Here is a 22522-nt window from a genome sequence, read left to right as displayed (position 1 = left end):
ATCAACAAGGACCATCCCATCCGGGTGCTCAAAGAACCCATGGCCCCTTCACTTTGTCCCCCCCATGCTGCTTTGTACTCAGCTGCTGTGGTCGGCTCTGATTTTTCAACCTGTTTACGCAAATTTCCAAGAAGCAAAGAGAGTTCAATTTTCTGTAGCTTGCGAGTTTCTCATTCTTATTCTCTCTGGTCCTTAGACGGGTCTGAGGTATTAGGGTCACAGTCTGCAGGGCTAGGAACACCTAACCTTTCCATAGGCTCCAAAGACAGGTGGGAACAGGATGAAGTGGAGTTGGACAGACCTTTTGAGTCCCCAGCTGGCATTGAGTATGTCATCACATGACAGGCCCCTGTTGACTCAATGGGAAGAAGGAAGTGGGAAAAGCAGAGGTGGAGGAGGTCGCCACGGTGGCTTACCCAGCTGGCTTTAGATAGCAAGCAGCCGGACAAGGTTGGAGGTGGCTCCAAGGTTTGCAGCTGTCGGGCCCCATGAGACCTTGTAGTCAGTAGAACAGCTGCTTGTCAGTGTTTGGGACTCGGTGGTGTTGATGTTTCCTAAGCCTTGCTTATGTTCACAGCATCATCGTAATGGCTTTCAGTCCCCACCCCCACCTCAGGGATGCTCTCGCCCAGAGCCAGAAAAGAAATAGGCTTGAGTCTCCATTGGTTGGCTTGACCACAGACCTAGAAGTTGACCTCATCGAATCGCAGTTATGTGGTAGCAAACATGTCATCGTAGGTCATGATCTTATTAAAATAGAGGCCCTTCCTTGATAAGCAGGAAAACAGAAGAGGAAAGAGAGGGTTCCACCTAACTTTGGGGGTGATGCATTAACAGTGGGTGCCCAAGATCAGTAAATGAAGTCTTGAGGGTACAACCCTTGTATCACACATGGTCCCCATCATGACGCTCTTATACAAAACTAAAGGAGTCCCCTTGTTGATGAAATAACAGATGAGTCAGTGGGAACCAAAGTCAAAGCTGTAGGACAGTTATGGGGGATGAAACTTTTAAGGTTGTCTTTAGTAGTGGAACATAAGACTTTTTGTCAACAACTGTCCCCCTTTCTTTCTGTGGGTTGGGGCTGTAGTGGGAGCTGCCATTGTTCCCACCTTTCTTGGCACCAGTCACTACCGTAGGAAGACTGTACCATTACCCTGACCACACTCCATTCTGCTGGAGAAATATTGGCTAGCCATTGTCACCAAGGGACCATTTAATCTCCCGTTAATTTTAGAAGTAAAACCTCAAAAGATAAATGAGCTGTAATCTCATTCTTTTAGCTAGTATGTTGCTTTCCCAATGTGTCCATGGGACTTTTATTAACCAGGCCCAAATTCCAGAATGTTCTCTCTTCCTTGGAAGCTCTGAGTCCTTAACTGCTCAGAACAGTTTGGCCTGGAGCACTGGGTAGGAGCAACATTACCCCTCTGCCCCAGATCCTGTGTTGATGGGACCTGTAAATGAGGAGGTCAGAAGGGAGAGAGAGCCAAGCAAGTTTAGCCACAGCATCCTCTGTGACTGGCGACAACTGCTTCTTCATGTTTTCCTAGTCCATGGCATCTTGCAAAGAACAGCGCCCCTCAGCCCCCAAACCTGCACGCTAATATTATCCAATTGATTCGCAGTCAGAGGTAAAGATAATGTAAATCCTCTGAGGAGAAAATGGGCTTTTCTATCCCTACCATGTCTAAGAGACTTCACTTGAGTGGCATTGAGACATGTCAGTTCAGGACACGGTTATTTTCCAGCTCAGCTTCCTCAGAGGTTCTCAGGAGGAGGGAGGGTGAAGTCTTAGCATCTCGGGGGGGTAGGATGCTCAACATCTAATACCAGAATTCTTTCCTTCTGATTCTAGTGAAGACAGAGTCATTGAGTACTACAAGAAGCTGAATGGCCAGACGAGGGGCCAAGCAATCGTGAAGTAAGTGGCCCTTCTGAGTACACACTAAGATTGTGTTTGGGAGCTGGAGACACCCAGTCAATAAAGTACTTGCCCTGTAAGCAGAGGGACTCTAATTCAGAACCTCAGAACCCACATAAAAAAAACAAAACAGGCATGGCAGTGTGCATATAATGCCAGCACTGGAAGGCAGAGGCAAGCAGATCCTTAGACCTCACTAGCCAGCCAGCCTAGCTGATTCAGTGAGCTCCATGCACTGGGACCCAGTTTCAAAAAATAATGTGGAGAATAATAGAGGAAGACATCCAACATCAACTTATACATACCCGCAATTGTATTTGCAGATGCACATGCACGTGAACACATACACACATGTACATAACACATATGCATACACACACACACACACACACACACACACACACACACACAAAGACTGTGTGTTAATGGGCCATATATCAAGGTGGTTGATTTCTCCTTGGAAAGATGTTCAGGGAGAGGGATGTTTCTACTAATTTCCAAGTTAATAACCACTCCAGAACTTCATTACACACAGCTATATATATGATATGATATGATATGATATGATATGATATGATATGATATGATATGACACCACTTCTGCCTAAAAGCCCTTATATGCATTGGTGTGTGTGTTGTCTTCACAGCTACATGAGTATCGTGGAGTCTCTCCCAACCTACGGTGTCCACTATTATGCAGTAAAGGTAAGTGATCTCAGTTGCTGAAGTCTGCCCACACTGTCCTGAAAAAGCAAGCAAGCAAACAGAAAATTCTCTTATTTTTTTAGTCTGAAGATTTTGAGGAGAATAGGAGTTGACGGAGGCTGGCTTGGTCAGAAAGATTGCTTGACAGGGAAAATTGAGCAATTGAATTTTATCCCTAGGGTACCAACACTTGATAGAGTAACACTCCAATACACTTTTATTTTCTTTTGTGAAGTAATGTAATAAATCTCTTCTTCCCTTCAGTCTCAGAGGAATCCTGGGAAATCTGGGCTTCAGGGCCTCTCACTAGAAAGGCTCCATCAAATACAAGAAACTAGAGAGACCAAAAACTTGTGGCAGAATGTAGCGTTTCTCTTGGGGGTCTGATGCCACATAGTCAGCTTTCCAAGAAGAACTGAGAGCATTTAAAGAATCTGAGACTGTGTTCTTGAATGTGGCATCGTCAAATCCAATGTGGGCATTAGCTTCGCCCTAAATTCTATTTAGTTCATCCACACTGTGCCACATTAAGATCTCTTTCTGACATGATAAAGATTCACACCTTTCTCAAGCCTAAGTTAGTGTCGAAAGCAGGACCACCCAGCCTCTGGGAACTTCTTATGTTCCAGATGAGGAGGGTGAATCCCCTCAGAAGTCCAGCCCCCCAGGCAATGTTGTATAGGAGGATGTGGCCACTGACCCTCAGATAAAGTTCATGAAAAGGGACTTAGAATCCCCCTGTGTCAGGGTTCAGCACCCTGACCTCACAGTGTCACTGAGTTTCATCTTGTTTTATTCTGTAAAATCAGTGCCATGCACAGTACCGCCCCCCCACCCCGAGACAGCAACAGGGAGCAACATAATGATGTTACACTACATGTAACTGTCTGTCTGTCTATCTAATCAATCTGTCTGTCTATCATCTACCTATTTATCTATTCATCTATCTTCCTAGAATGCACAAGACCCTAAGTGCAATCCCCCATGCTGCAAATAAATGAATACATATTTTTTAGAAATGGGGTGGGGTAGTTCAGTGGTAGAGTCCACATTTAACACATGTAAGGCCATGAATTCAATCCCCAACACCAAAAGAAAAGAAAAGATTGTAAAGAAATCATATACTCCTGGAGCTTTGAATGATTTTTCCCCCAAAATTTATTCCTTTTGTCTTTCATCTTTTTGCTTACCTTGAAATAACTCCTTCTGGCAAATATTTGCAAACCGCCATACTCATTTTGAGTTTCCAGGACTCTTGTTGAGTTTCCAGGACTTCTTGATGAAGACATTGATTAAGTCATTCACCCATGCAGAAATTAGTTCAAATCTTGGGGAAAGGCTGCTTGCTGTGCCCGGTGTAAAGTCTTAGCATTTGGAGCAGTTGGGAACCACTCAGAATTATCCTCAAGAGAGCTACGGTTCTCACTCAGGTGACAAGGAGTATTATATATAAAATGTATAAACAGAGGGCCCCATGGTTTATAATCCAATTATAGTAATGTTCTGGCTTCAGTCGTGCTACGTGAGTCCCAAAAGTCCTCATTCAGCTTTCTTCCTAGGCAAGCAGGATATCAAGACGGCATTCCTTAGTCTCTACTGCCACCGGCTCAGTGTGGCTGGGAAGGTTTAACTTCCGTTAAAGTTTGAGCACTCCGCTTCAATACCTTTGCCCTCTGAAGGGAAGAAGCCCCTTTCTGTGGTCTCCTGGATTCTCTCTAGGTCTGACAGACAGTGGCAGTTTATTTGATCAGAAAGTCATTCATTTTCTTCAAAACATTGAACATATTTCATATTTTTCTGTATGGCAAGTGAGAGGCTCAGCCTAGCTTTGGAGGGGGGCAGGGGACAGGGTTCTTGCACTTGTTCATTAAGAGGTGAAGATGGAGGCTGGGGAGATGGTCCATTGGTAAAGTGCTGTGTCAGCATTAGGACCTGAGTTCAGATCCCCAGCACTCAAGTAAAATGTCAAGTGCTAGTGAGGCAGAAGTAGGGGGGAGCCTAGGGCTCACAGAGCAACCAGTGCTAGTGAGGCAGAAGTAGGGGGGAGCCTAGGGCTCACAGAGCAACCAGTGCTAGTGAGGCAGAAGTAGGGGGGAGCCTAGGGCTCACAGAGCAACCAGTGCTAGTGAGGCAGAAGGAGTGGGGAGCCTTAGGGCTCTCATATCAACTAGTGCTAGCCACTCAGTGAGCATCAGATTCAGGGGAAGAACGTATCTCAAAAAAATATAAGGTGGAGAGAAAGTGGAGACAGGAGACAACCGATGTCAGCCCCTGGCCTTCACATGTAAGTCCATGGATGTGTATGCACAACCTGTACACACAGGAACAGGCATGCATGCTTACACCAAATAAGTAAATAAATAAGATAGGGATACAGATATCCTGGCTGTGGTTCTGCTTGGAAACAGAGCCAATTGCCCAACTCAGGCTTGGTCCCCAGCGCTGTTCACATAACTGAGCATGCATCCACGATGGGTACATCTGTTAAGACATACAGTACAGAGGGGTTCCTTCTACTCCAGAGACACTGCCATTTCCCTTGTCATCAGCTGAGCCAGGAAATCTCTTGGTCTGTGTTTATCTTCTCCAGCCCCATGTTGACCTATATTCCTTTAACAACCTAGGACAAGCAAGGCATACCATGGTGGCTGGGACTAAGTTACAAAGGAATCTTCCAGTATGACTACCATGATAAAGTGAAACCACGCAAGGTAAGGGTGCCCTCTTCTGTGGGCTTAAAGCTTTTTTTTTTTTTTTTTTTGAGAGAGGAATGGAGTAGATGTGAATTAACATTGCACAGCCTGAGGGCTCACCAATCCCATGCTAATGCAGGTATATATAAATTACTCCACAGTGATCCTGTCTGAGTTTCCTGGGTAAATATTTTTCTCTCTCAGTTTCTAAGGAAACAAAGTGTTATAATTACTTAAGGGAAGGTGTTTGGCTCCATTCTCCAAGAACAGATGGGCAAATGGGCTGAGGAACTATCATATATGGTCCTTTTCTTGGGAGGCTGCATGTTTTGGCGAAATGAAGGAACATTAACTCCCTTGAATCCTGAGGCCAATCTGAGTTCTTCATGATGGTTTTTGGAGTAAGATCATAGGTCAAAAGAGTGTACAAGTCATGGAGAAATGAAACATAAAGAATTAGAAAAAGTCTTGAAACTCTGGCAAATACCTTTATAGCATCATAGAAGTGAACAGAGACTAGAGTTATCTGCCCCAGAGAAAGGGAGTCAGGTCACTGGAAACACAAATGTGTTTGAATTTTGTTTTCATTTGCACAATGTTCTCCAAACCAGAACAAATTGAAAACTTAAATGGCAAAATTTTGGGGTAAGAATATACTTTTGCACACCTGGGATGATCACACTCTATGCACATACCTGGGTTGACTATACTCTGCACATACCTGGACTGGCCACACTCTATGCACACCTGGGCTGACCACATTCTATGTCCACACCTGGGCTGACTACACTGTGTGAACATCTGGGCTGACCACACTCTATGCACACACCTGGACTGGCCACACTCTATGCGCACCTGGGCTGACCACATTATGTGTCCACACCTGAGCTGACTACACAGTGTGAACATCTGGGCTGACCACACTCTATGCACACATCTGGGCTGACCACACTCTATGCACACATCTGGGCTGATCACACTCTATTTACATCTGGGCTGACTACACTCTATGCACACATCTGGGCTAACCATACTCTATGCACATCTGGGCTGACCACACTCTATGAAGTAAACACCGTCCTCTTAGTCACCTTCTTCATCAAGTTGGTAGTGGGAAAACGGCCTGTGGTGGGAAGAATTTTCCCTCAATTGACCAGTAAATCATGTCATTTCCAAGTGAAGCTCATGAACAGATGATGGAGTTGTTCCCTGGGAACGATGCAGCAAGAACCTGCCTCTTTGGGGGAGTGTGTTGCTTTGTGAGGCAAGCTCCAAAACCTCTGTTTTCCACTTACACATAAGAAGTGACTAGTGCCCCAGGTTCCTGCTTTAACCCCCCAGTTTTCTGGGCTGTAGACCTGCACCTCTTCCGTACTGTGTCTTTCTGTTTCCCCTGGTATTTTCTCCACTTGGCCTTTCTAATTCTCTAAGTTCCCTCTCCACTCCCTTCCTTCTTCTCTTTTACCTCACCTCTTCTCTCTTTCCAACCAGCCCAAGTGATTTTTTTTTTCTATTTACAAATGACAAACACTCCCAGCACCTTTCACAAAGTCCTGGTTGCAACATGTGCAGCTCTGCCTTGCCCTCCTTGGAAGGGAAAAAATGGGAGGACAATATAGCTTAGGACATTCACAGTCGTGGGCCTCATGGACACCGGGGGAACTGTGGAGAGTAGGCACTTAGGTATTCAGTTGGAGCTTAAGAGTGTCAAGGATTTCCACAGCATAAGTGAACGGAGGGCAGTGTGGCTAGCTGGGGCCCACAGCAGGATGCAATCTTTCCCTCTAAACTATGTGAAAGGCATGCCAGCAGCATTGATACTCCTGCCCACGGTGTTCCTGTATAGGTGTTTGTTCTTAATTTCTCTTAAGTATAGTTCTAATGAAAGTAATAAGATAGCACTTGGTACATGAATAACACAAGAGAGACACACAACATAAACTAATCACTCTTAGTTAGACCTGAGTTTGGCTTCTAGCATTCACAGAAAGTTCTTTACAAAAAAGGAGGAGGAGGAAGAGGAGGAGGAGGAGGAGGAGGAGGAGGAGGAGGAGGAGGAGGAGGAGGAGACAATCTCAACAGAGAAGGATAGCAGTTGGGTCCCCAGAAAAGACATTCATGAGTGGAATTTTTCAGTTCTTGGTCATAGAAATCTCTGGGAGACAGCCAGGTGCTGCCTGTCTGGGCTCATGTATAGTTTGGAGGTCCCTGGGAAATGAGTGCACAAGCTGAATATGAAGTTAGGAATAGTCACTGGGCTGTGGTGGCACATGCCTTTAATCCCAGCCCTCGGGAGGCAGAGCCAGGTGGATCCCTGTGAGTTCGAGGCCAGCCTCAAACTACAGAGTGAGATCCAGGACAGCAACCAAAACTACACAGAGAAACCCTGTTTCGGAAAAAAAAAAAAAAAGTTAGGAACAGTCCTTGCAAAACCCCTCAGGCCAAGTGAAGCTTCTGCTTCATTAGCTTTGAGGAGTCTATGTGTCTGTCAAGATGTTAATGGGCTGAAGGACAAAACTGAGGAGTGAATGAAAGCCACAGTTATGAAATCCCGGCTGCTGGAAGACTTGGGAAGGAGTCCTTTTTCTCTGTACCCGACATCGTTAGCATCACAAACTCCCTTTTTGTTGCCTGTAGGAAACAGGAGAGGCTCTGAGCAACTCAGAGCACTGGAACATGTGCTGAGGAGGTGCACAGACCTGGCAGAGAGTTATCATTGCAGGCTTGCTTATGAAGCACTCCAAGTCCCTCCTAGGTACCTCCAGACCAGTGGTTCTTAACCCCCACTGTGTGTCAGAAACGCCCAGGAAGATGGAATTCACAGCTGCTTTCCTGGGTCCACCTTGTCTCCCTGACTCTACGCTATGCGTGTGGGAAGTATTACAAGGATATCCATGTGGGCCTGGAGATGGGCACCATCACTCATGGCCATCCGTGCTTCCCGCACTCAGACTTGGGGAAAGTTGGCCGGGCATAGCAGGCATGGCTGCATTGTCCCTGGGTACTGAGAGCTGGAGTGTTCCCAAGCACGGAGGATGAGTGCGCTGCACACACGTGAAGGATGTCCTCCAGGTGGTACCACGCCCTCCTGGCACTGGGGCCAGGTACATCTCCAGCACCTTAAGCCTCCAGGGATGCTCAGGAGATGATCAGTGCCCAAATCTAAGTATGTGGAGGCACCTGTGGCAACAACTGCCTCTCCTGCCCAGGCAGCTCTTCCCACCCAGCAGCAAGCAGAGGCCCTCACTGACACTCTGACCCACTTATGCAGCTGCCGCATGGTATGCAGTACTAAGAGGCAACCTTCAGGTTGAGGCGGTGGCAAGCTGAGCTCTCCCCCTTCCTTTGAAGGGCTAAGGGCCGATCTCTGTTACGCCACCTGTGACCATCCATACAAGTGTTCCCATAGGGCTCGTTAAAAATGTCTCCCCAAATCCCTAAGAGTCCAGAGCCAATGGCCATCTCAGATCAGACAGGACAGTAGCCTGAGTCCTGGTTCTCTGGATGAGAGGCAGCTTGCCACTCCAGTTTCAGCATCTACCCTGTGCCGCTGAGTCCCACTCTGAATGGCTTTGGAAAGGTCGAGTGCAGAGTAAGATGCCTCCAAGCTTGAGTAGGAGAAAGAATTACGCTTCCTCCTAATAACACCCCACAGCGTACTCCCTGGATCTCTCCTGCAAGCAGTTCTTCTTTCCCTAAGTACAGCTCTCAATACAAGCTATGAATTGCATTTCAAATGGTTTCTGAAAAAGCCAGGTGTTATGAAAAGGTCTGTAACTCCAGCACGCTGCGCGATAGGCAATACAGGTCATCCTGGGTCACATAGCAAGATCTTGTCTCAAAAAAAAAAAAAAAAAAAAAAACACGTAAAACAGACAAAATTTAAATTTAAGGAAGAGGCAGGGGTATCTCATGAGTTTGAGGCCAGCCTGGTTCCAGGACAGCCAGGGCTGTTACACAGAGAAACCCTGTCTCAGAAAAATAAATAAATAACAATTCAGTTTAAAGCAGAACAAAAACTTAGGTTTCTTTTCTTGCCCTTTTTTTTCGCCCCTCAGAGTATGGTTTATCAGAAACAATAAGACATGTGGGGACTTCGGATTTTTGTCTTTTGAATGTGTTCAGAAGAATTCAGAAGTTCTAAATGAAAAGAACCAGGGGCTGGAACCTGGGGGCAGGAACCGAAGAGGAGGCCATGGATGAAAGCTGCTTACCGGCTTGTTCTCCATAGCTTGCTCAGCCTGCTTTCTTATACAGCCCAGGACCACCTGCCCAGGGATGGCACGGCCCACCGTGAGCTGGGGCCTCCTTTACCACTCATTAATCAAGAAGATGCCCTATAATCCTGCCCATAGGCAATCTAGAGTCGGTCTCTCATCTGAGCCTCCATCTTCCCAAATAACCCTAGCCGGTGTTAAGGTGACAAAAAAACTAACCAGCACAGATACCAGCACAGATTAGTCCTCCCAAGGCCCTGAAGCAGAAACAAACAGGATTTTAAAGTGAACGCACTCTATCATAGGCGTACACTCCCCGCTCCGATGCCCCGGCTTGTATACATGACAGTTTCTGAGAGCACATTATATATACCATGTCGTATGGGCCTTTATGGAGCCCCTCCATGCACTCTCAGGAAATACTGCTTACATCCTTCACCCGGTGAAGTTTTCCCTCTCAGCCTGCCTCCCAGATTCTCAGCTTCTGTCAATACTCACATACCACATACGGCTTAGCAATGGCCCTTTGGCTGCTGGTCCTCTCTTTTCTCAGTGGGCAGCAGTCCTGTTCGTCTTTATGTACATTAATGTAGAATCAGAGGAGGAGGGGATCTCTGTCTCTCTGTCTCTCTCTGTCTCTGTCTCTGCCTCTCTCTCTCTCTCTCTCTCTCTCTCTCTCTCTCTCACACACACACACACACACACACACACACACACACACACACACACACTTCTGTCTTAGTTTAGCAATGAATAATGAATGGGAAGATCATGGCGGCCAAGGAAGAACAATCCTGCCTCTCCGTAGGTTATTGTCTCCTGTTTCATCCCAGTTGCCGACTACCTTTAACATGTGTGCACACCCAGTTGCCAACCACCTTTGACTTGTGTGCACACATGTGTAGAAATAACTCACTGCCTAGGTGCTCATTTCCTAAATTAGAATCTTCTTGGCCTCAGGGATTAATGAAATAGTACCCAGTGGATGTTTGGGCCCTTGGGGTCAATCTCAGGGTACCTCTTAGTTTGCACTTGTGGTCAATCACTGAGACTTAGTACATCAAATCCTGCAAACTGCCCCAGCAGCCACGACATTGGCTGTCCTATACATTCTGCCATTTATGCTAGTACGAGCAAGAGTATTTTGTCTCTTTGCTGAAACCTTTGAATGCAAAGTAAATGTCATATACTGGAGAACCCTACTGAGTCAACCTGAGAGAACCAGGGTCTTACGGCACATAACTAGATCTGTCTCACAAGGGGCTCCCTCTGTAGGGTAGGTCCCCACATTCCTTTGATCAAAGCCTGAGGAAATAACAGCTGCTTTAATCTCTGTGACCATCAGCTCCTTCTCTGTCAAGGAGGTGTGGGTGGCTGTCTTCCCTACCAGGGTGACTCAGTTCCTACCAGTACCAGGATTCTGTGTGAAATCCTTCTGTTTTATAACCTTCAGACCCATGGACAGACTGACCAGTCTGACTTCTGGTCATCAGAGGCATGATAAGAAAACGGAAAAAATGCTTACTCAATGGGCCTTTGAGAAAGTTAGACCAGCTTGAAACATGTGACTCACAAGGACCTCCCTGTAGAAGTAGTGTTCAATATCCATAAATCAGCACTCAGAGTTTCTACTCCCAAGCTAGCTTGGATTGAATGAAAGCTATCCTTTGGGAAGGATTGTCGAGTCAGGCCTTGTTACATATTCAGTAGGCAGCATTTACTTATTTATTTGATGTGCACTTAGGGGGGCTTTTATGTATGCTTAGATGCACAATTAGGAGTACTTTAGCATCCCTTCTGAGGCATTAGGAGAAGGAACCAGAGTAATTGGCCAGCCTCTGAGCAGCTAGTGTGGCTTCTTGATTCCTGAGAGTATTTCAGACAGGCCAATGGCTCCAGAATTTGATGCATTCCTGTCACCTCCCCCAGATGAGTAAAGACATTTTTTTTTTTTAATTCTATGAGATGATGAGACAGGAAGGGAAAATAATATTTACAGGAAATATTCCATTAACTCTGAGCTAACTCCCAGCGGCATGGCCCTACTCAATTACTCAGTGCGATAAGAACGCTGTTCCTTGCTGACTTGGTCCAGCTTCAGTTTGGGCACCTTTGACTCATTTGCTGGCTACAGAGCCCTCTGACTCGCCTGGCCCTGGCTGGGTGCCTCGCTTCTTCCAGCTTGTCTGTTCTCCTTGGAAACCACACCCTCTCTACAGGCCAGAGGAAATGCTACTTAATGTGTTTAGCATTCTTAGCATTTTACAGCCTCTGCTCCTTGGTGGTACAGGATCAAAGAACCACCTCTTAGCACTCCTTCAGATCACAATGTGGGATGAGTGGACCTGCAAAAGTTCAGTGCCTGTGGGTGACAGGTCCTTGCAGAGGGTCAGCAAGGAGAGCTAGCCTTAATGCTGGGGAGCAGGTACTCAGGGGCGGGGATGTCGGAAAAGAACACAAGAAGTTACCAGAATGACTCCCCAATCTAAGCATAGTGGATTATGCCTGTAACCCCAGCTGAAACCTGGAGTTCCAGGCCAGCCTTGGCTATATAGCAAGACCCTGCCTCAGTCAAGGGCTGGAATGTAGCTCAGGGTGCTTGTCTGGCATGGACACACACACACACACACACACACACACACACAAAAGTGCTTTGTAAACCAGTGACCTCCATATCCACTCAGAGCTCCAAAGTAAAGGGTGGGAATTTGGATGCTGTTTGTTCACTTCTGGTGAGGGGGTAGGGAGTCTGTGACATATTTAACCTCTCTGCCTCTCTTTTTATCTGTGAAAAGGAGACTGACAGACAGGATGGATATAACTTAGTTTTCTCCACTTTGAGTAAGTTCACTCCTCCAAGAGTCCCCCTCTGTCAAGATAAGAGAGCATCTGCCCTTGACGTGACCAGTACCATTAGAGTCTTCTACACAGAACGAGAGCGGCCGAGGAAGCGCAAACAATGTCCCTTTGTTAAGAGGAGGTTTCTTCCTTGGTTATTGAGTCTGGGAACCCAGGGTCCCTCTGTTCCCACAGGTTCCTGGGGAGACCATTCTGAGCATGCCAGGCTTTCAAGGGCACGAGCTCATATTCCAGTCTCTTCTGGGAATCTCATGTTCCTGTCAGACTGTCACCTTTGAGGAGAGGCGCATTTGTCTGTGAGCAGGAAAAATCAACACTATGTCACATAGGTGGATGATTTTGTTTTGTGTTTGTTTGTTGTTTGTTTGGAGGTAACATCTCACTAGATAACCCAGGCTGGACTTGAACTCAACTGCCTAGACCAGGCTAGCCTCACAATCTAAATCATCCAGTCTCACACTCCCATGTAGCTGTGATTACAAGCTTATTCCACCAAACCTGGCTCTAGGTGTGTGTGTGTGTGTGTGTGTGTGTGTGTGTGTGTGTGTGTGTGTGTCTGTCTGTCTGTCTGTCTTTCTGTGTCTGTGTATGTCTGTGTGGTGTGTGTGTATGTCTGTGTGTGTGTGTCTGTGTCTGTGTGGTGTGTGTGTATGTCGGTGTGTGTATGTCTGTGTGTGTGTGTGTGTGTGTGTGTGTGTGTCTGTGTGGTGTGTGTGTGTGTGTGTCTGTATCTGTGTGGTGCATGTGTGTTTGTGGGGTGTGTGTGTATGTGTGTGTGTCTGTCTGTGTTTGTGTTTGTGTCTGTGTGGTGTGTGTGTATGTCTGTGTGTGTATGTCTGTGTGTGTCTGTGTGGTGCATGTGGGTGGGGGTATTGTGTGTATGTGTGTGTGTCTGTCTGTGTTTGTGTTTGTGTCTGTGTGGTGTGTGTGGTGTATGTGGGGTGTGTGTGTGTGTGTGTGTGTGTGTGTATGTCTGGGTGTGTGTGTGTGTGTGTGTGTGTGTACATGCATGTGCCAGAGGACAGCCTCGGGTGTCATTCATCAGGCACTTAGCCTTTTTCTTTTGAGTCAGAGTCCCTCGCTGACCCAGAATTCCCCACAGAAGCTAACCTGGCCTGCAAGCCTGCCTGCCTTGCCTTCACACTGCTGAAATAAGCGCGCACTACACTACCACACCTTGATTTTTTTTCCACATGGGTGCTGGGGATCAGACTCAGGTCCTTCTGTTTGCCAGGCAAGTACTTTAGCAAACCGGTTATCTCCCCAGACTGAGAACACCGATTTCCGGATAGATTGGCCCCACATCTACCTTTAACTGTTCTCCACCTGAACCAGTGCCCAGCCAGATATGATCAGATGGCCGGGGCAGCTTTTCTTCCCCAGCTGATAGGTCTGTTGTGGCATGTGTCTTCCTGACTTCTTCCTCTTCCTATGTCTAGTCTCAGCCATTTTTTCCTCCCTGGCCCTATACAGTGCATGCTCCAACACTCAGAAAGGCCATATAAATAGCCACATTGATGGCGTGGACAGTAGGGGTCAAACGGGACACTGGGTATTTATAACATTCAAATAAACACCCAGCCAGACAACATAGCAGTGCCCTTGAGACAGACGAGCTTCTGGAGAACTCTGCAGACTGATTCCCGCTACTCTAGGAGCCCTGTTGACCCCTGGATGCAATTTGAAGAAGTAAATCAAAACCAAATGCTGTCGTTGGCTCCCAGATCGTTGCAGGGGAGCATTCAGTAGCCCCACTCATGCCAAAAGAACCACAAACCAGTAGTAACTTCTGAACTTTGTTTCTGAACTTTGTTTCTCTGGCTTCAAAACCAGTGACTTTTCATGGAATAACATGAACATCAAACCCACAAGGGCACAGCTCTTTTATCTCACACCATTACTTTGTGTGTCTTTCCTGCCCCTTGATAAAGCCGCAGGCAGTGTCAGGCTCTTCTGGTCATTCCCACATAGTCAAAGTCACCTAGACACTTTAAACAGCAAAACAAGCTTCTGTTAAGACATTCATGGGACTGGAGAGATGGCTTTATGGTTAAGAGTGCTTGCTGCTCTTGCCGAGGACCAGAGTTCAGTTCCCAGAACCTTGTCAGGTGGCTCACAACCACCTGTAACTTTAGCACCGGGAATCTCTTCTGACAGCCTCTTCTGACTTCCCCAAGTACCCACACATATGCACAGACATAGACACACAAACATAAATAAAAGTAAAATTGGTATGTTTTAAAGATATAATCACATTCAGTCTTAAGAGACAATAAGAATTCTGTTTGTCAGCTTTTGGGTATTATAACAAAACACCTGACATTATCAACTTATAAAGATGAAAGGTCATTTGGGCTTATAGCTTTAAAGGTTCTAGGCCATGATCAGTTGGCCCTTGCTTTGAAGCCTTTTGCAAGACAAAAACCATGGTAGGAAGTACGTAGCAAAGCAAAAAAATCAGCAACCTCATCCACAAGAAACAAGAAAAGAAAGAGAAAGGGCCAGGATGCCAACAAAATCCTCTTCAGGGGCATGTCCCCAGTGACCTAATGACTTCCCATAGTATTTCCCCTCCTAAGGATCTCACAGCCATCTTCCCAATGGTACCACCCTGGTGACCAAGGCTTTAACACATAGGCTATTGGGGGACATTCAATATCCAAAGTACAAAGCAGATGAGGTGGCTTAGTAGATAAAAGTGTTTGCAACCAAGTCTAATGACCTGAGTTCAATCCCCGAGACCTACACGGTAAAAGGAGAGAACTAACTCTTGCAAGTTTCTCTCTCTCTCTCTCTCTCTCTCTCTCTCTCTCTCTCTCTCTCTCTCTCTCTCTCTCACTCACTCACTCTCTCACTCTCACACACACACACACACAAATTAGTAGAAAATAGATAAATGAATAAATAAAAATTTAAAAACATAAAGATCCAATGTATAGTAGCTTCAATCTTGACGTTCAGTCTCCGCCCTCCTCTACTTCACCTGACTTCTGACAGGAACCCTCCAAGCTCTCCAGGTGATTGTCATAAGCCCTGACTCTCTAGGTTTGTGTAGACAGGTGGGCCTTTCTCACCTGCTCCCTGTGGGAAGCAGACTGCTCACAGCACGTCTTTCTCCCAAGATCCTCCCCTGTAATGATGTTCTCTCAGTTTCTACCTGCATGGCACACTGCAAACTGTGAGTAAAGAATTTAAGGATCATCTAAGCATAAGATTTTATGTGCCATTATTATGTGTGTGCGTGTGTGTTCACGTGTGTGTGCCTGCTTGTACACATGTATATATGTGCATGTGAAGGCTGGGGAGCAACTTTGGCCACCCCCTTTGAGGTAGATTCTCTTATTGGCCTGAAGCTCACCAGTTAGGTAAGACTGGTTAGTCAGTGAACCCCGAGGATCCCCCTGCCTCCGTCTCCCTAGCCCTAGGATTTCAAGTGTGCATCACCATGCCTTGCATTTTCTGTGGGTGCTGAGAACTGAACTCGGGTCCTTGTGCTTTCGAGGCAAGCACTATCAACTGGGCCATCGTTCTAGCCTCTAAGGTTTTAAAAGTTCTAACAAAATCCGTACGACACAAGTGACTGTGTTGTAGCTTTCATTGCACAGCTCAATGCGACCCGTCTTCAGAATTCTTTCTATATTCCAGACCTAGGACGTCACACCCATTTCCCTGTGGGCCCCGTCTCCTCTCCCAGAGCCTCCGGCTGCCATCTCTCACTTGTGTCAGACTGACTCCTCTGGTTGGTTGCCTGTATTTGTCATTGGGTGAACATACCAACCCCAAACACACTTCAGAGTGAGAAGGGGCCCCGGGTAGGTAATAATTATGCCACCATGTCAGAACTAAGGCCCATGTCACCCCATTGAGCCTGTGGGTAACCTTCCTACCCAGCTCGTGGCCTCTCCTGCCTGTGGCCTCTCCTGCCTGATGATCAAATCACAAGTCTCTTATGTAGGACAGCTCATCTTGAAGTCTCAAGAGGGACTTTCATTTTACTTATCCTTGGTTCTAGGGTCCAGTGGCCAAGGTAACTGCAGATAGTAAAATCTAGGACAAGCCTGTGTGGGGTTAATGACTGGAGATTTCTAAGGGCTCTGTCCAGTGAAACAGACTATTTTAACAGCCTGGTTATTCTCCCCAGCATTGCCGACAGGTGCCTCTGCTACCTAAACCTCTCCACCAGTCCTCTCAATCATTCTGGAAGGTGTATACTGGCATCTCATTAGCTCACGTGTCCCTGTGCCCGCTGGCATGTACCCAGCCTGGTTGTGGTGGCTTTTTATGTTCTGGCCTTTAACGAGAGGGCAAAGCACCAGGGGGGCTCTGGACTCGAGGCTCCGTAGGTGCTCACGTTGGAGCTCACGTTGGACTGGAAACTGAGCACCAGCCCTACCTTAGAAAGCTGTCAGGGTCACAGCTGAGTGAGATTCCTGTGCACCTGTGTGTTTCTAATCACCTAATTGACTTTATGTTTGACATTTGGAAACCCATTGAAAATCAAAAAACAAAACTGGTCACTGGCCAGACTTCTCACTGGCAGAGTGAAAGTCGTGAGCTGCTGAGAACAACAAGCACCCAGAGGTGCTACTGCCCTGGTTGCTCAAGGGCTCAGGAAGGTGACTCATCCATAAATCCCCCCAGCAAATGAGAGAAGGGGATCCCCACAGCAACAAGGAAAAGAGGTACTGCTGAGAGTAAGGGGCTTCTGATTGTTTGTTTGTTTGTTTTTGTTTTTTTTGAGACAGGGTTTCTCTGTGTAGCTTTGGAGCCTGTCCTGGAACTCTCTCTGTAGCCCAGGCTGGCCTCGAACTCACAGAGATCTGCCTGGCTCTGCCTCTTGAGTGCTGGGATTAAAGGCTTGTGCCACCACCGTCCAGCAGGGTGAGCTGCTGGGTCCTTTCATACAATTAGCCTTATGGAGGTCACACACACACACACACACACACACACACACACACACACACACACCCCCCATTACAGTGCATTAGACCTAGGGCTTTCTCCATGCTAGACGAGTACTCTGCTATGAGTCTATGAGCTACATTTCCAGCACTCATTCATATTCTCTCTCTCTCTCTCTCTCTCTCTCTCTCCAGTCCTCCCTACCTCCTTCCCTCCTTCCCTCTCCCCCAGCTTTAATATGGGTGCTGGGGATCTGAACTCAGGTCCTCATGTTTCCCAGCAAACACTTTACATTACCAAATAAACAAATGAACCATCTCCCCAGCCCAGGAGTCTATTCCTTTTTATGGTAGAATGATATTCTTTGGCTGTTACTTCTGCGCTGGCATACCACACACACACACACACACACCGTGTATATCTGCTCAGTCCTTCATAGAGCTCATAGCCGGCCACTTTTGTAACGATGCCAACCCTTCTCCTGCCCTCTCTGCTTGGGTTACATTTGTCCTCGTGACCTGTTATCCTTTGACTGACTGTGCCCCGTTTGTGCCCCGTGGTTTGTGTGCTGATTTCTTATTTGTTTACCTCTTGCCTCAGAAAAACACACAGGCCACTTATTCTATTGGTGCTTCATACAAATGTCTGATGAACAGCAGATACTCAACAAATAAAAGATACTGAACACCATGCCTGATAGCACACCTCTGTAATACCAGAACTTAGGAGGCTGATGCAGGAGGATTGCTGTGGCTTCGAAAGTTGACTTGAGCTACATAGTACCTGGCTAGCCAATGCTAGATAATAAGACCCTCTCTGGGAAGAAAAAAAAAAAGTACTTGGAGTAAAGTATCTAATCGTGTGTTGCAACACTGCTAATTTTGAAGACATCCTGGCATGTATGTGTACAGTGGCCTAATGGACTTAAGTATAAATAGGATAATTCTCATGGAAGGGTTCCAAGCACTCACTCCAAGGAAGCAGTGAGACATTGCAAGGGACAAGAGTGGGCCTGTGACTTTTACCACTTCTATTTGTAGGTGAGAAAAGAGAGAGAGAGAGAGAGAGAGAGAGAGAGAGAGAGAGAGAGAGAGAGAGAAATTAAAAAAAATGGCTTCCATCTGGATTTGCCTTTGATTTAACTTTTGTCTGTTGGACCAAAAAGAAATTTAGAGCTGGTAGCACCTGGCTGTCAAGATCGCACTACTGGGATCATTCAGACTGTCAGACACTTGTGGTTCCTTGGACTCTTTCTCTGTTATAGAAGTGAATGTGTTAGACTGGAGACCCTGGTGTTGAGTTCTGGTGACCTTGTCGTCACGGGAGAGTGCAGCAGCTTTCCTTTGCTGAACTGGTGCACTGCTAGGAAGATTTTTTTTTCCAATCAGCATGGTTCATGGGGGAAACCCAGGGTGCTCTGACCTTCCTAAAAACTGCTAAACCTGTTTAACACCCAACTCCAGCACAGCTGGAACCTGACAGATACAATTCTGCCCACCAGGTAGGGTCAGAGCAACAGCACGTGCTGATGGGCCAGTGAACTCTACTGCAGGGACCCACCCTGCCAGGCCATACTGACAAAGAACCTTGAGCAGACAGAGGCAGTTTCTACACAGGATGAGCTGTTCAGTCTAAGTGGGCATTAGAATTCCAGGGCTCCTGGGTTTATAGACACCCCCGTTCCTTTTGGAATCCTGCTGTGTTTAAATAGAGCTGCTCAGGACTCTGCGAGTTCTTAATTGGATTCTTCCATTCTCCATCCTTCATCTGGCCCTAACTGCTGCTTCCCTATGGCCATGAATAGTTTAGAAATGCACTTGGGTTGGGGGAAGGGTGGTCGTGTGTGTGCATATATGTGCATGTGGTACATGTGCATGTGGAGACTGGAGTCCAGAGGTCAACCTCACATGGTGTTCCTGGGGTACCTCTCCCTCCTTGTTTTTGGAAAGCGTTGGGCTGAGGCTTGCACATTCAGCTAGGCTGGCTGGCTAGCAAGTCCCATCTTCCCAACTCTAGAATGGTATGTTCATGCCACTATACAGAGGTTCTAAGGCTCAAGCTCTGGTTCTCATTCTTTCTCACCAGACACTTTTCTCACAGACTTATCTTCCTATCCCTAGAACTGTACCTTTAAAGAAGCACAGGCTCCTGACTTTGTAGAAGTAGCCTGAATTCGAACTCAGATACCCGCTCCCGTCACACACCATCCATATGACCTTCCACAGCTCTGAATTGCATTTCTTAACCTTTTTCCTTCATTCACTCAGTCTCCAGCTGTTGAGTAATAGATAGTAACTGATTTGCCTCAGGCATTGTGCTCCAGGATGGGAAAAAAAATATAGTACATTCCAGAAGCTTGAATGTGGTGAAGACATCTGAGTAAAAAGACGGCTACAGCCCAGGATGATGACGGCTTTGGTAGAGGGACGGGTGTAGATATCTGGGAGAACTACCCAGGCCAGGACTGGGAAGTCTGTGGTGCCAGGAGTAGCCCTGATGAGAGGATGTGGCTCGGGGTAGGACGCTGAGCACCTCAGTTGCTTTCCCCTGCTGTCTCCTCCCTCCTCCTGTAAGTTCAGGAATCTTCAAACTGACCTGACCACTTCAGAATTCCTTCAGGGGAAAGGGAGACACCAGAGCTGGAAAAGTAGGACCAGCCTTTCCGGAAAGACGGGAATATGGGAGTTGAAGTCTTCTAGACCTCTAGAACTCATCATCTTTCAGAAGAAGGCTTTGCTCCAGCAGGGAGATCCATAAAGGAGTAGCAGCCAGGACCTCTGCTGTAGAGAGGGTCACTCAGCCCAGCCCATTGCTTGCCTTGGAAAAGCTGGGCAGTCAGATCTTCTAGCAAAAAACCCAGGCCAACTTACCTACTTCCTGCTCTCTGCTGGCCGGGGACAGCTATGGCTGCAGGGCAGCCTGAGGGACACAAAGGCTTCATCCTGTGACTGGCTTGAAAGAAAGCTGCAGATCTACTGTCCTGCCACCTGCCAACCAGCCTCAAACCAGGCTCCCTGTCCCAGTAGAGAGGTCTAGGGCTCACAACTGAATTCTCAGTAGCATGCAGGAATCTCCCTCTCCCACCCACCTGGACCAGGTCTGTAGGAGCTGGAGATGTAACTGAGCTGGTAAAGCACTCACCTAGCACTGCATGAAACAGGACATAGTAGTGTACACCTGTAATCCCAGCACTTGTAAGGACAAGGCCAGGGGACCAGCAGTTCAAGCACATGAGATCCAGTCTCAAAATAATAAAATAAAACCATGCTTGGTATAGTGGCACAGGCTTTTAATCCCAGCACTCGAGAAACAGAGGCAGGTGGATCTCTGAGTTCAAGACCACACTGATGTACAGAGTAAATTCCAGGGCAGCCAGGGCTACACAAAGAAACCCTGTCTCAAAAATCTGATAGATAGATAGATAGATAGATAGATAGATAGATAGATAGATAGACAGACAGACAGACAGACAGGATGAATCATCAGCAAGAGGGACCATTCTTGAAGCACCAGGGGTATGAATGCACAAACCAGCTGCTGTTAAAGAATGACCCCGAAACAGTCCTTGCCACCAACCATGCTGCCTTTGTCCCTTTGGGTGACACGGGGTAGAGTGTTGCTGCTTGACCGTCTTTAAGTTACAAGTGAATAGCTGAACTCCCTTGTAGAGTCTGTTGTCATCATTTTCTGCCATCCGCCTCAGCTTTCCCTAGGGTCAGATGACCTCCACAAGAGGGATGGGGATCTTGTGATAATGCCACATCCTTAGATAGAGCTCCTGGGTGCCAGCAAACTGATGTGCTCACCTCTAAAACAAATAGAGAAGTACAGCATTTGCCATGCAAAGTCACTACATGAAATAAACACTTTAGAACAGCCTGCCTAATGTCTCTCTGACTAAGCAGGTGAAATGGCCCATTACAGTTTTCTCTTACATGTACTGCATACTTATCCTCTTACACTATGTACTGGAGCCTCTCTAGACTCACTCATTCCCACTCTCTTGTTATCCAAGTATTAGTTACTTTCCTCATCTTTGTGGCAAAGGTAAGGAAGGGTTGATTTGGGCTCACGGTTTGAGCACGGTGGCAGTATCATGCAGGAACTGGTCACATTGTCTACTCTCAGGAAGCAGAGGGAGACAAATGGTGATAATTAGCTTCTCTTCTTTCCCATGTTATTGTCATGACCCCAGCTCAGGGAATGGCGGTACCCACATTCAGGGTGGGTCAACTCAGTTAAACTCCTCTAGAAACACCCTAGCAGGCATGCCAGGGATGTGTGTCTCCTAGGTGATTCACAATAGTGATTAACCATCACACCTACTGGAGGAAGTCTTTCATATATATATATTTACTTTTATTGATTCTTTGTGGACTTCACATTCCAATCCCACTTATCTCCATGTCCCCTCATATCTGCCCTCTGCCCTTGCAACTTCCCCCCAAAACAAAACCAAATTTAATAGAAAAACCAAAACCAAACAAAGCAAAGAACCAAAACAAAACAAAACAAAAACAAAATCAAATACAAAAAGAAGAGTCTTGTGGAAGCTGTAGTGTGGCCCGGTGAGTCACATAGTTTACCCTTTAGTCGATACATCTGTACTTGTGTTTATTGCTATGAGTCATTGGTCTGGTTCAGGCCTCTGGTTTCTGCTACACCACCAATAATGGCCTCTCACTGGGGCTCCTCTTGGATATCCTGTTGTTGTCCTGTGTCACGGAGATCCTGCTGTTTTGGATCTGTAGGTTCATCCTCTTCATATGCTCCAACAGTTCATAGATTTGGTGGATGTTGGGATGGGCCAACTTATAGCCCTGGGCCTGGGTGGTAGCTGGGTTGCTCAGCTCACTAGTTTTCCCTCATGGTTACTATCCAGATGAGCTGCTCTCCAGCACTGCCCTGGCTAGCTCACCCAATGCAGCCTACTGCAAGGAATGAGACCAGTTCTCTTGCTCTCAGGCCCTCAGATCTGGGTCCCCCTCACTCATATCACCAGGGCCAGCTCTACTGTTTTGCCCAGACAAGATACAGGGCCCTCTCTCCCAGGTGCTGTAGGGGGTGTAAGGGCAGTGCAGAGTCCGCTCTCCTGCTCTTACACCCTCAGGGCTAGCTCACTTGCGTCCCAACAAGAGGGTCAGCTCTGGTGTGCTGCCCAGAAGGGAAGCAGAGGGCTGCTTTCTCATGCACTGCAGCTGGTGAGGGGCAGGGCTAGCTCT

At 46.9% G+C, this 22522-nt stretch overlaps 1 protein-coding gene across 1 annotated transcript in view; it reads left to right on the top strand.

Annotated features, from left to right (window-relative positions):
* Frmd4a (FERM domain containing 4A) overlaps nucleotides 1–22522 on the top strand; it is a 175627-nt gene that overhangs the window by 102164 nt on the left and 50941 nt on the right. The window contains 4 exon segments of the mRNA XM_059263573.1: nucleotides 1859–1924; nucleotides 2572–2629; nucleotides 5254–5346; nucleotides 19992–20035. Of these exon segments, the coding sequence (XP_059119556.1) occupies nucleotides 1859–1924; nucleotides 2572–2629; nucleotides 5254–5346; nucleotides 19992–20035 (261 nt within the window).

Source organism: Peromyscus eremicus, chromosome 5 (assembly GCF_949786415.1).
Source record: "Peromyscus eremicus chromosome 5, PerEre_H2_v1, whole genome shotgun sequence".
In the NCBI taxonomy this organism is placed as follows: domain Eukaryota; kingdom Metazoa; phylum Chordata; class Mammalia; order Rodentia; family Cricetidae; genus Peromyscus; species Peromyscus eremicus.
The sequence above is the reverse complement of the archived record's forward strand: the minus strand, read 5'-3'. Positions and strand labels throughout refer to the sequence as shown.